The 12,727-nt window shown below is 42.9% G+C and overlaps 1 protein-coding gene across 4 annotated transcripts in view; it reads right to left on the bottom strand.

Annotated features, from left to right (window-relative positions):
* Positions 1–7,976: 7,976 nt before the first annotated feature.
* The window catches only part of IKBKB (inhibitor of nuclear factor kappa B kinase subunit beta), a 79,373-nt gene continuing 74,622 nt past the window's right edge, over positions 7,977–12,727 (bottom strand). For all 4 annotated transcript variants that reach the window (XM_047092389.1, XM_047092391.1, XM_047092390.1 and 1 more), the window contains 2 exons: positions 10,406–10,496; positions 7,977–9,358 (listed from right to left, as the gene is read on the bottom strand). In XM_047092389.1, coding sequence (XP_046948345.1) covers positions 9,293–9,358; positions 10,406–10,496 — 157 coding nt within the window. In that variant the 3' untranslated portion in view covers positions 7,977–9,292. The remainder of the gene's footprint in view (positions 9,359–10,405; positions 10,497–12,727) is intronic.

The raw sequence follows: 12,727 nt of genomic DNA, 5'->3' as shown, positions 1-12,727 counted from the left end.
AGTTCCTCCCAATGGACAGCTGCCCCCCACCCTACGCTGTGCCAGAGAGCAGTTTCCTAAGTCTGCCAACTCGGGGCCTCTGGAAACTTCTCCATCATGCAGTGGCAGGCCACGGCCACACCCTCTCTGATGATGTCTGGCTTTCAGCCTCGGGGGTGGGGTGGGACTTCTGTAGCCATTGGGGTAGTGGCTATTCTTTTCTAGCTATTCCTGCATTCTTAGTTTTCTTTACCCGTTAGAAGCCAATTCCCTGTTAAATGAAACTTTCCTTGTTAAAATTGCTGTGTAGTTTCATTCCCTTGACTGGATCCTGAATGAAAGAATTATGAAAGTGGTATTGTAGTTATGTTGAAATCACAACAAGAAAAGGGCTAAGCTTTTAGAGGTACATACTGAAATCCATATGGGTGAAATGTTACGATGGCTGAGATTTTCTTCATTCATAAAACAGCTGGTGAGGAAATAATATGATTGACCATGCATGGATAAATTTGAATCTGGGCAATTAGAATATAGAACTTTACTACATGATTTTGTCTGTATTTGTATATTTGTCAAATCTCCATAATAAATTTTTTTTTAATTTTTTTTTCAACGTTTTTATTTTATTTTTGGGACAGAGAGAGACAGAGCATGAACGGGGGAGGGGCAGAGAGAGAGGGAGACACAGAATCAGAAACAGGCTCCAGGCTCTGAGCCATCAGCCCAGAGCCCGACGCGGGGCTCGAACTCACGGACCGCGAGATCGTGACCTGGCTGAAGTCGGACGCTTAACCGACTGCGCCACCCAGGCGCCCCAATAAATAAGTTTTTAAAAACCTCTGAACATCCTGACGTTAGTGCACAGGAATTTGTGCAGGAGCACAACACCCCATGGGGGCCATCATTCCAACAAACCGGGAGGCAGTGAGACTTCTGCCCACTCCTACAGCCCCTCCAGGATGAAGAGTCACTTTTGGGAGACCTCTTGGCCCTCTCAAGAAGGTCAGATTTAATTTAACCTTATTAAACCGCTCCATGCCTCTGTTTCCTCATGGACGAAATGAAGATAATGATAGCACTTACTTCATTAGGATTGTGAGGACTATAGAAGACTATATATATTTTTTTAACAATCTTAAACCCACTAAATCGTAAGAAAGGCCATAATTTTATGTACCGCTAAGAAAAAAATGCTATCAATTAAACTATGGCACAATGTCTTAACTATAATCCTGGATGAGAAATGGATTAGTCACACACAAAGCCTCTTGTTGCTTTGAATTTTTCCAGCTATCCTGAGGGATTTTGCAATTTCTCTTGCGTTCAGTGACATTGCTGGGCACGTGATAAGCAGTCCTTTTGCTCGTATTTCAGTGACAAATAGACAGCCTCACCTACCCATAGGTATATTCTTGTCTTAGAACCCCTAAGAATGTGGCTGTCACTTTGAAACGAATTATGGTCATATCTCCTCAAGAAGTATTCATTTGACCATGTCAGATTTATGCTCACTGCTGTTTTTATGCCTTTCTGGGTACACGGTAAATTTCTCAAATCAAACCAAAAGGGAAATCTTTCTGAAGAGATTTTAAAAGGCAGTTCAGGGGCGCCTGGGTGGCGCAGTCGGTTGAGCGTCCGACTTCAGCCAGGTCACGATCTCGCGGTCCATGAGTTCGAGCCCCACGTCGGGCTCTGGGCTGATGGCTCAGAGCCTGGAGCCTGTTTCTGATTCTGTGTCTCCCTCTCTCTCTGCCCCTCCCCCGTTCATGCTCGGTCTCTCTCTGTCCCAAAAATAAATAAACGTTGAAAAAAAAAAAAAGTAAAAAAAATAAAAGGCAATTCAACTCCACACGGGTGATACCAAAGGGATACAGCTCCACAGAGACAGCTAGAACCAAGTTCCCACAAGTAAATGACAACAGACACAACTGCCACCTGACCCCCTTTATCTGTGACACGCCACACATTCAAAGACATATCCCACTGAGAAAAAATGTGCTTTTTAGAGTTGATGAAACGTGTATTTCAAGTAAAGTTATTTCATTGCCTGGCAGATACTAGCCAATCCATAAATGCTGGTTCTGTTCCAAATGCAGCTTTTAAAGACCGTGTTTTTCTTCTAAAACTGCTCTGTCCAATACAGGAGCCACTTGTCACATGTGGCCATGAACATTTAAAATGAAATCCAATAAAAAGTATAAAGTAAAAATTCAGTTCCTTAGTTGTGCTCACCACTCACGTGTCATTAGTAGCTACCTACCTACTGGCCGTTGAAGATGAGAACATTTTCATCATCACACAACGTTCTACTGAACAACGCTTTTCTAGGAAATTCTATCAATGGGGACATCAAATTATATGCCATAATAGCTTTGTTTTCAAAATTTTTTAATTTCACGTAAATTGGAGTCAAGATGACATGAAGGGAAAAGGAGTTGCTACCTTATATTTATTAATTAGAATGGGTCCAGAAGCAAAGGACAGAGATAAAACCAGCACTCCGCTGACTAGCAAATAGAGTATTGTCAATTTGTACTAAGCACTTATATACATAGAATATGTTACTAAATGTTCATATCACTCACATTCCCCACACTCTTTCCATTTCCACCAGTACCTTCTATTCGTGCTATTTACCTTTAATATAATTATTGATGTGTTAAGGCTTAAATATGCCATTTAATTTCTTGTTTCCTGCTTATTCTTGGTGCTTTGTCTGTTTTCTTTTTCCTGCTTTCCTTAACGTTATGTAAACATTTTTAAAACTTTCACTTTGAGGGGCGCCTGGGTGGCTTAATCAGTTAAGCATCTGACTCTTGATTTTGGTTCACATCATGATCTCAGGGTTCGTGAGTTTGAGTCCTGTGTTGGGCCTGCTTGGGATTTTTCTCTCTCCTTCTCTCTGCCCCTTCCCATCCAGCATGCATGCTCTTCTTCTCAAAGCAAATCAACTTTTAAAAAGTTTTCATTATGATTTATCTATAGTGTTTCCAAGTGTATATCTTTGTGTAGCTTTTTTTAGTGGTTGCTGTAGATATCATATTACATATGTAATCTTATCAGTTTACTTGATGCTTGAGTTTAAAGTGTCACTTTATGAATTCATTTTAAGTAGAGAAAACTTGCCTCTCTTTATATCCCTTTACCCTCTTCTATTTATAATAAATTTGTCTTAAATATTTCCTCTCCATAGATTGGGAACCATATCAAATCATGTCATAATATTTGTTTCAACCATCAAACATAGTCTAGAAAACTCCAGAAAAGTAAAGTCTATTGTATTTATCCATATTTTACTCCTTATTTTATTCTTCCTTCCTTTTTTTTTCCCCAAAATATTTATTTATTATGAGAAAGAGAGAGAGCACAAGCTGGGGAGGGACAGAAAGACTGGGGGAGAAAGAATTCCAAGCAGGTTCCACACTGTCAGTTAGAGCCTGACACAGGGCTTAAACTCATGAACCATGAGATCATGATCTGAGCCGAAATCAAGAGTCAGATGCTCAACTGACTCAGCCACCCAGGCACCCCTCTTCCTTCTTTTCTGAAATTCCAAGAATCCTTCTTTTATCATGTTTTTTTTGTATTGAAAGAACTTCAGTTAGTCATTCTTTTAGGGCATGTCTATTGTCTACAAATTCTCTTTTCTTTCATTTGAGAATTTCATGATTTGTCCTTCATTCAGATGACATTTTTGAGTGTACCTCTAGTATATTTTAGCTGGAAAAGGATTCGGGGTTGACCGTTCTTTTCTTCTAGCACTTGAAAAATATCATGTCATTTCTTCTGGCTTCCTTCGTTTCTGATAAGAAATCCACTGTCATTCAAATAATTTCTACCACCTTATTCCCTCAAAGTAAAATACATGTCTTGGAGACTTACACATTTTTTTCCTTTGTTTTTAATTTTTAGAGGCTTGACTATATGTGTTTGTGTGGATTTCTTTCTTTGTGTCAGTTTATCTTGTTTGGGGTTTGCTCAGCTTGTTGAATATATAAAGTGTTTTATTTTTGTTTTTTGCCAAATTTGGGGAAGTTGCAGCTACTACTTTGACTACTTTTCAACCACACCCTCTTTCTTCTCTCCTCGTGGGATTTGAATGACATCAATATTAGCTCTTTTAGTACACTCCCACAGGCCTTTGAGGCTCTGTTGTTATGTTTTCCAATTTGTTTTCTCTGTTGTTTTGATCGGGAAATTTCCGTTCTATCTTCAGGCTCACTGGTTTATCACTCTGCATTCTGCTGTTGACCCTACCCATTGACATTTTTACTTGTTACTGTCCTTTTCAGTTCTAAAATTTTCACTTTGTTCTTCCTCGCATCTTCTGTTTCTTTGCCGAGACTTTGTATTTTTTCATTTGTTTCAAGCAAGGTCATTAGTGTTTGAGGCATTTTTTTATGGTGGTTGCTTTAAAATCCTCTTAGATGATTCTAAATTTTTGCCACCTCAGTGTCTTATCTTTTCTCAGTTGAGGTTTCCTGATTCTTGGTATGATGAGTGATTTTAGATTGAAATCTGGACATCAGAATTTCAGGTGATGAGACTCTGGATTTTATTTAATTCTTCTGTGTTAGCAGGTCTGCTCTGACATTATTCCAGTGGGGAAAGCAGAGTGCTGTCTCATTTCTACCAAGGGCGAGTGGAAGCCCAGGCTTCCCACTTGGCTTCTGCTGACACCTGAGTGGGAAGGGCTCTTCATTACTCCACCAATACCAACTTGGTTGGAAGGGGCAAGGTGCCTCCTTACTGTTCCCCATTCGGTCTCCATTTAACCCAGCGGGATGTTGGAAATGGGTGGCAGGGGAGACGTTGTTACTGCTTAGCACCAGTGAAAGTCCCAGTTCCTCACCTGGTGAAGTTTAAGCTTCCTATCTGGTCTTTCTAGCAGAGGTAAGACATTTTTTTTTTCTGTAGTGTTAACTGAAATTGAGTGGTTATTGTTTAAAAATTTTCTGTGTTCCTAGGCTGCCCCTGTCCTAGCTCTTTGACTAGTGTAATGGGTTGAACAGTGACCTCCCCCCCGCCACCAAAGTAGGTTCATGACCTAATTCCCAGAACTTGTATTACCTTATATGGCAAAATATGTGATTAAGGATTTTGAGAAGAGGAGCTATCCCAAAGTATTGGAATGGGTCCTAAATCCAATGGGTCCTGTCTCCAGAGACAGGAGAGATTTGATAAATGGAAAAGGAGGCAATATAACTACTTATGCAGAAACTGGTCAGATGTACCGATAAGCCAAGGATCACCTAGAGCCAGCAGAAGCTAGAAGAGGAAAGGAACATGTCTCCCCTAGAAACCTTGAAGGGAGTGTAGCCACGCCAGCATCTTAATTTCTGACTTCTGGCCTCTAGAACTTTAAAAGAATATATTTTTGTTGTTTAAAGCCACCCAGTTTGTGGTCATTTGCTCCAGTTTGGTACTGGGAAGTAGAATGCTACTATAACAAATACCTAAATATGTGCAAGTGGCTTTGGAATTAGATAATGGATGGAGACTAGAGGAATTCTGAGGTGTTATTATAGAAATAGCCCAGGTTATTTTAAACAGACTACTGGTGATAAAAACAGACATTAAAGACATTGATGAGGGCTCAGAAGGTGAGGTGCATGGTAGAAAATTCTTCTATCACCTTAGAGAACACATATATCATTGACAGAATGTTGGTAGAAATAGGAATGTTACTTGACTGAACTGTGTTCTGCCATTATGTGGAAAGCAAAACTTGTAGGCAATGAACCTGGATGTTTAGCTGCAGAGATTTCCAAGCAAAGTGTTGAGGGTGTAGCCTGATTTTTCCTTGCTGCTCATAGTAAAATGCCAAAGGAAGGAGGAAATAAATTGAAGAAAGGACTGTAGGAAAAAAAAGAACCAGCACTGGATGATTTGCAAGGCTCTCAGCCTATCCAGATTGCAAAGGTGCTAAAATGAAGAAATTCACTGTTGGGAAAGCATCCTCTGCAGAGTAGGCTAAGGGTGCAGCTGGACAACTTTTGCTGAAGAGATTATGTGTGTGACTCAGAGACCCACTCAATCATTGCAGCAGAAGCCAGGACCAGAGATGGGGTTGCCCAAGAAAGATCTGTGGACATTTTTTCTAATGGTATGGACCCACAGGACATACATAGGAGACCCACAAAAGTTTTGAGACTATCACAGAAACCAGCTTGGATGGAAAGGGGCAGAGAGGATGAAGAGAGATGTCTGTTGGACTTCTGAAACTCTGTGGGCAAGGAATGGTTGACAGAGTCACTCAGTTGTAAACATGTGCTAGCCTTCAAGAAAAAGAATGATTCAGAGAGCAGAGCCGTGGATACAAAGGCAGAAGCTGGAGGAATGGGCACAGAAGCAGAGGCTCATGTGTCATTGTGGGCACAAACTCGAGAGGCCTATGGAGCTGGCTTGGGCCCAGTGGGCAGAGTCTCAAGCAAAAGAGAATTACTCTCAAGACTTGAAACCTAATGGAATTTGCCAACTGGATTTCAAGCTAGCTTGAGACTGATAACTCCTTTATTCCTTTCAGTATCTTCCTTTGGGAATGGGAATGTCTATTATATGTGTATCTCACCATTCTATTTTGGAAGGGGCTACCTTGTTTTCTAGTTTCACAGGTCCAAAGATAAGAGGACTTTGGAGCCAGGATGGACCATGCAAATTCTCCTCAAAAGTGATGAAGATGATGAAATTCAGGATTTCTGAGCTGACGACATTTAGATTTTGGTTGTGCAGTTAGTTCTGTAATGGGTTGAGACTGGAGAATGTTGGGATGGGGTAAATGCATTTTACATGTGGGATGAGCATGAATTTTGAGGGGATAGATTGTAGTGGGTTAAATGGTGCCCCCCACTAGAAGAAATGTCCACACCCTAAACCCCTTACATGGTAAAACATATTAAATTAAGGGTCTTGAGAAGACGAGCTTACCCTGGATTATGCAGATCCTAAATTCAATCACAAGGGTTCTAATAAGAGGCACACAGGAGAGAGATGACAGACAGAAGATGAAGGGGCAATGTGACCATGGAGGCAGAAATGCAGCCACAAGTGGACTCACTAGAAGCTAGAGGAAGCAAGGAACAGAATCTCCCCTAGAGCCTTTGGAGGAAGCGCTGTCCTGTCAGCACCTTGATTCCAGACTTCTGGCCTCCAGAACTTTGAGAGAACAAATTTCTGGTGCTTTAAGCCCTGCAGTTTGTGGCCATCTGTTACAGCAGCCCTGGGAATCTAATACCGCTAGAGGGAGCCAGTCTCCTCAGTCGTGCCTCTGGGGTGGCTTCTCCAGCACCCGATTGGGGAGAGATGAGACAAAAGCAAAGCCCACAGAACTCCCCACCATGTCCTTCCTCAGGTCCAAGGTCCCTGGATGGTCTGCTGGCTTCTACCTTTCAGAGTCTTCCTCTGTTTATAGATAATGTTGACAGGTTTCAGCCACACTTAAAGGGAGGAATAGGGGAAAGTACATTTATTTACCTTATCATTTTGGAAGGACAAGTCCTATCTCCCGGTTTTCACTTTTTTTTAATCAATCAGCATATTCCAGTTAGTCTTTTCCTTTAATATTAAAAAAAAATGTTTTAAAGTTTATTTATTTATTTGGGGTGGGGGAAGACAGGTAAAGAGAGAATCCGAAGCAGGTTCTGCACTGTCAGTGTGGAGCTGATGTGGGCCTCGAACTCACAAACCCTGAGATCATGACCTGAGCCAAAACCAAGAGTCGCTTAACCCACTGAGCCACCCCGGAGCCCCTATGTTAGCCTTTTTAAACCATTGCTTTGGTGATGTCATTTTCTTGCTAAAATTCTTCAGTGAAGCCCATAACCCTTAGTCTCGCATTCATTCCCTCCCCAGTCTGGCTCCATTGCAGCCTCCCGTTCTGGTCTTATTTCCCACTATGTTCCTCACCAGTGTTTCCAAAATCATGCTGTATCAAATGTTACACTCACATGGGGGAAAAACGGCTCTGCTGTCAAAGGCATTTGGCAAACAGTAGATTTACACAGTTAAGCCAGTTTATTATTGTAGGACTCTCAGAAACTTTACTATGGCAGTGTACAATGGGAATCTCCAAGAGGCAATTAAAGCATGAAGCATTTCCTAAATGTACTTGACCCTGAAACCCTTTGTACTGTTTCCATGGAAGCCAGTTTGTAAAATCCTCCTATTCCAACTTTCTTTTCTGACCAAACTCGCCTATTTGTGATCATCTAAACTCGTTTTGTTTTCCTGCTTTTAACATAAAGAACTTTTGTGAAATGTCAAAGAAGCAGTGCTGGTGCTAAGACAACATCAGATCCAGGCACTATTCAATTTTATAACATTTTCCATTAAGCTGGTTTTTGAGTTCCTAAGTCCTGACCATAAATATTGCCAAAAACAGGTTGTGGAACCCAGTATAAATGCTTGAGTCATGTTGCAAAATATGGAACTATTTTTTAAATAAGTCAATTTAATAATACTGCTAGATGATATGAGAAACAGGCGCTCCCCCATCCCAGCACCACTGCACATAGATGTGTCTGAGCAGGGACAGGTGTGGGCACAGGAGTCAGCAGACTTGTGGTAGACAGATACCCTTTTCTTCTTCTGTTCTTCTGCACAAGAGCTCATTCGCAGGTAGTCTCCGGGACCCGAAGGAAGGAAGCTGCTCTCTGACCTGGTGCTGGCAGGTCACTCTGTGGCTGAAAGGGCTACAGATGGGGAGAGCTGGCATTCACCTACGACCTTGCCAATGGGGGCACGACCACCAAAGTAGTGGGTAAAAGGGAAATTTTAGCAGCAGTGAAATGAAAAGAGGAAGAGAAAGGATGGGGCCATGCCAAGTGTACAATTTAAAAGTCTGTTTAGTTCCAAATCCAGATGAAACATTAGCTGTGAGGACAGGCGGATCAGGACCTCTGGAGATCAGGAGGGGTCAGGAGAGGGCAGGCTGACACCAAGCGTCCTCCACAGTTTGTCCTGAAAGAGTCATGTTAGACATTTGTCCAGTGATCTGTGGGGCAAAGTACTTTGAGAACTTTTTCCAGACCAGAGGAAGCAGCTGCAGTGGCTTGGTCTCCCTAAATGCTCATGCTTGGCAGCAGTGTTTGCTGAGCCTCCAAGATGCAGGACTTCCAGTGTGCAGACAAGTTGCTGGCGGTGCCTGCAGAGGACGCCAGCCCTGGCCCACGGTGAATGTCACAACTCCTGGGGAAGTGAGAAGATCTTTGCCTGGGTGTCGAAGACTGCTGGGACATCATGACAGCGGGGGCCACCGTGGGAGGGCCTCAGGGCAGGCAGTCCCATCAGGCGGTCAAGGCCACCCACACAGTCAAGAGGCCTGTTCCAGGCCATTCTGCTCTTCTTCTTCCGTCTGTAACCAGCTCCAGTCTAGAGACTGAAAGTCAACAGGCATGTTAAAAATACAGTGGCCACCAATACACCTCGGATTGTTTGTCTTCCTCAGGAGGCGACCAGCACAATTTAGAAGGAAATTTAAATCCTCTCATTAGTAACAGTCTTGTTATTGCAGGGTACTCTCGAGCTAAAGCTACATTTTCACAACCGTAAGGGAACTTTCCTTTGGCCTAGCTTGAAGCACCTCAGATTCCGGGACTATGGAAACTAGACAGGCAGTTTTAGTACCACCTGTGGCTCATAGCACTTCTGACCGTGGGTAGGTGGTACCAAGAGCTAACCTCAGCTACCAGTTTCCAACCCTACCAGATGAAATGGCCTGATAAGACTTCCTATTTCTCTGGTAGGAGTGCAAATAAGCAGTGAAATGATCAAAATACATGCTGTCAGAAGGAGGATGGGCAGAAATAAAAGATAGCAAAAGCCCTAAACCAGAGACGGACAGTTGAATAAATAAGAAGTGATTACAATTAGTAGTGGTATCCTCTCTGATTCTTCTGGAAACTGAGAAGTTAGGGGGAGGCTAGCAGGTCACCATATTGGCAGGAAAGGGCCTTTTAAGATCTGAGGAATGGCTTAGCATCTCTGAACCTTTGCCATAAATGTACCTGCATCTTGACCAGTTTTTCATCAGGTTAGTTTCCCTATAAGTAGTACTACCTACTGCTAAGCTCTGAGTCCCTGAGAGGCGGGGCTGTGACAGGTCCTTGTTTTAGCCCCAGACCTCTATGCACACAGATGCTCAGCAGTGCTACAAAAACCACAGGGAGAGAAAGACCTTCTCAGAATGATGCTACCTCCCTTATCAAAATTAAGCGTTACAAGGATTAAATGAGATAATGCACATAGTGTACTCGTATCCATTCAATAATTGTTAGCGTTACTCTGAATAAGAAGAAGTCTGTACTAGAAAAGCATAAGCATATACTGAGATGGAGGAAACGCTGGATTGCCTTTGCATTTTCTTTTTCTGGCTTGCCGTGGGGAGAAATGACACGGAATATGTCGGATTCACACAGGCCATTACCCTTAAACTCTGGTCCTGCTCTTTGATGGTGTCTTGCATCGCATTTTCTAGCTGGGTGCAGAGCGTGTGTGCTTCAGCCACCAGTTCTTCACTAAGGAAAATGATCAGATTATTAGAAAATGGTCAATGTGAATTTTCAGAGATAATGCTACAGGGATTTTGACAAGATTTTAAAAATGAAGTTACAATTATTTTGATGCTGAGTGTCGTAAAGCACCGTGTCACTGACCAGTAATCTCCTTCATCTAGTTAAGCATTTTTCAGAAGCCCACGCTCAGCCATAAGTGTTACCATTCACAATGTGAAAGAGCAAGCAGATCTCTTTTTACTTCAGATAATTGAATTTAATTCTCTCTAAACTGCCAAAATCTAAAGATACCTCACAAATCACCTGTTTTCCAGTTTTTGAAATAGAAAAAAAATATACAGACCACGTAATTTCACCATTTCCATAGTTCCTTGAGATCTGTGAAAAAGCAAGTTCTGGGAACTGATTTCATTTAAACTGCTTTCTCTTTTTCCAGGATAAGAAATGTACCTGTCGTGAACGGCCATGGGGAGAAAGGGAAAGGTATAATCAGCCGCTGTCCTATTTTAGCCTCAGCTCTAGGACATGGACGGACAGCCTGTGCTCCCAGGACGACTTTCCCAGGGCTTCCAGGATATCATTGGAGGGAAAATGCCAAATCCAGGAAGACAGTGCCTTGGAAATCCACTCACCTTACAAAGCATGACACTCTGATGGAAGGAACACAGGCCACATTTTTGCTCAGCCTCTTCCACGTAGCTACCAACTAGGTTGAAGGCTTAGGGCCAGCTCCAAAGGGCAATGTAAGAGGCACAGGACCTGGTTACTATCCTCAAGCTCACAGTAGGTTGGGGAGAGAATTAACAATCTAAGGTCACGTACAATTAAGTACCACAACGTATAGGCTATGAATTCCCCAAGCACAGGAACAGGATTTTTATTTTGTTTTGTTTTTAAAGTTTGTTCGAGAGAGAAAGAGAATGAGTGGAGGAGGGACAGAGAGAGAGAGATGGGGACAGAGGATCTGTTGAGAGCAGAGAACCTGATGCTGGGCTCAAACCCACGATCTATGAGAGCCAAAAGTCAGACACTTAACTGACTGAGCCACCCAGGAGCCCCAGAACAGGATTTTTAAAATAGCTTTATTGATCTATCTATAATTTAGATACCATAAAGTTTACCCATTTAAAGTGTGTAATTCGATAGTTTTAGTATATTTACAGAATTATACAATCTTGACCATAATCTAATTTTAGAACATTTTCATCATGCAAAAAGAAACCTTGTGCCCATTACCAGTCACTTCCCACCCTCCCCCTCACCTGCCCTAGGCAATCATTAATCTATTTTTTGGTCTATAGATTTGCCCACACAGACAATTTTAACCATTGCCAGTGCCTAAGACCCAACACATAGAGGATGTTGAAGAAACTGCATGGGACTGAACTAGAAACAAAAACATCCAAAGGCAGTCCAAGAAGAGAGAGCTGTGTGAGTGGTCAGGGCATTGGAGGAGAGGGAAGCAGATGTGTCCTGTAGGTGGAAGGACCTCCCAGGACCAGCCCACAGAGGTTCTGGAACTTCAAAGTGCATCAGAAACCAGCCAAGGCTTCTGAAAGGCTGACTGCTCTGCCCTGCCCCTGAGCAGCTGATTCAGCAACTGCATTTCTAACAAGTGCCCAGATGCTGCTGATGCTGCTGGTCTGGATCAGACTTTGAGAACCACTGGGCCAGGGCAAGGAGTCTGTATGGGAACTGGGGATCAGCCTAGACGGTGGCTGAGGTGGCTGTAAATGTCTAAAAAGGCTCAGGTTGAATCCTCCAGGGGAGTGGGAAGCCACTACTAGTTACTGGCCAAAAAATAACTTGATCAAGTGGTATTCTGTGAAGACTAATTTGACTAGGGAGGGCTTGGAGGCAGGACTGGATGGGAAGCAGGGAGGCCAAAGGCCTCGCAGAAAAGGCTGAAATGCTCTGTTCACCACCTTGGTGGCAGTGGCCCAGGCGACAGGAGGGGAAAGCAAGGCAGAAGTGGGGGGTGAGGAGAGGCAGTGGGTGGAAAACCCTAATATGGTAACTCAGAGCGGTGGGAGGTGAGAGGGAGGAGGCGAGATGACTGAGGCGTGGCCAACAGGGCACTCCCTGTGGGCAGGCTGGTTCTGAATGATAGATGATGGCTGATGGGACTATATAATAGCATATGACTGACTAGCATGTGACTGATTAGCACGTTCAATCTCCTCATTAAGCAATTAGTAATCCAATCCTTAGACAAGGCAACTACTTAGCAAGTT

This window comes from Lynx rufus, unplaced genomic scaffold, assembly GCF_022079265.1.
Source record: "Lynx rufus isolate CCGP_SWC_20201006 ecotype Redwood Valley unplaced genomic scaffold, mLynRuf1.p SCAF_3, whole genome shotgun sequence".
Lineage (NCBI taxonomy): Eukaryota > Metazoa > Chordata > Mammalia > Carnivora > Felidae > Lynx > Lynx rufus.
The sequence above is the reverse complement of the archived record's forward strand: the minus strand, read 5'-3'. Positions and strand labels throughout refer to the sequence as shown.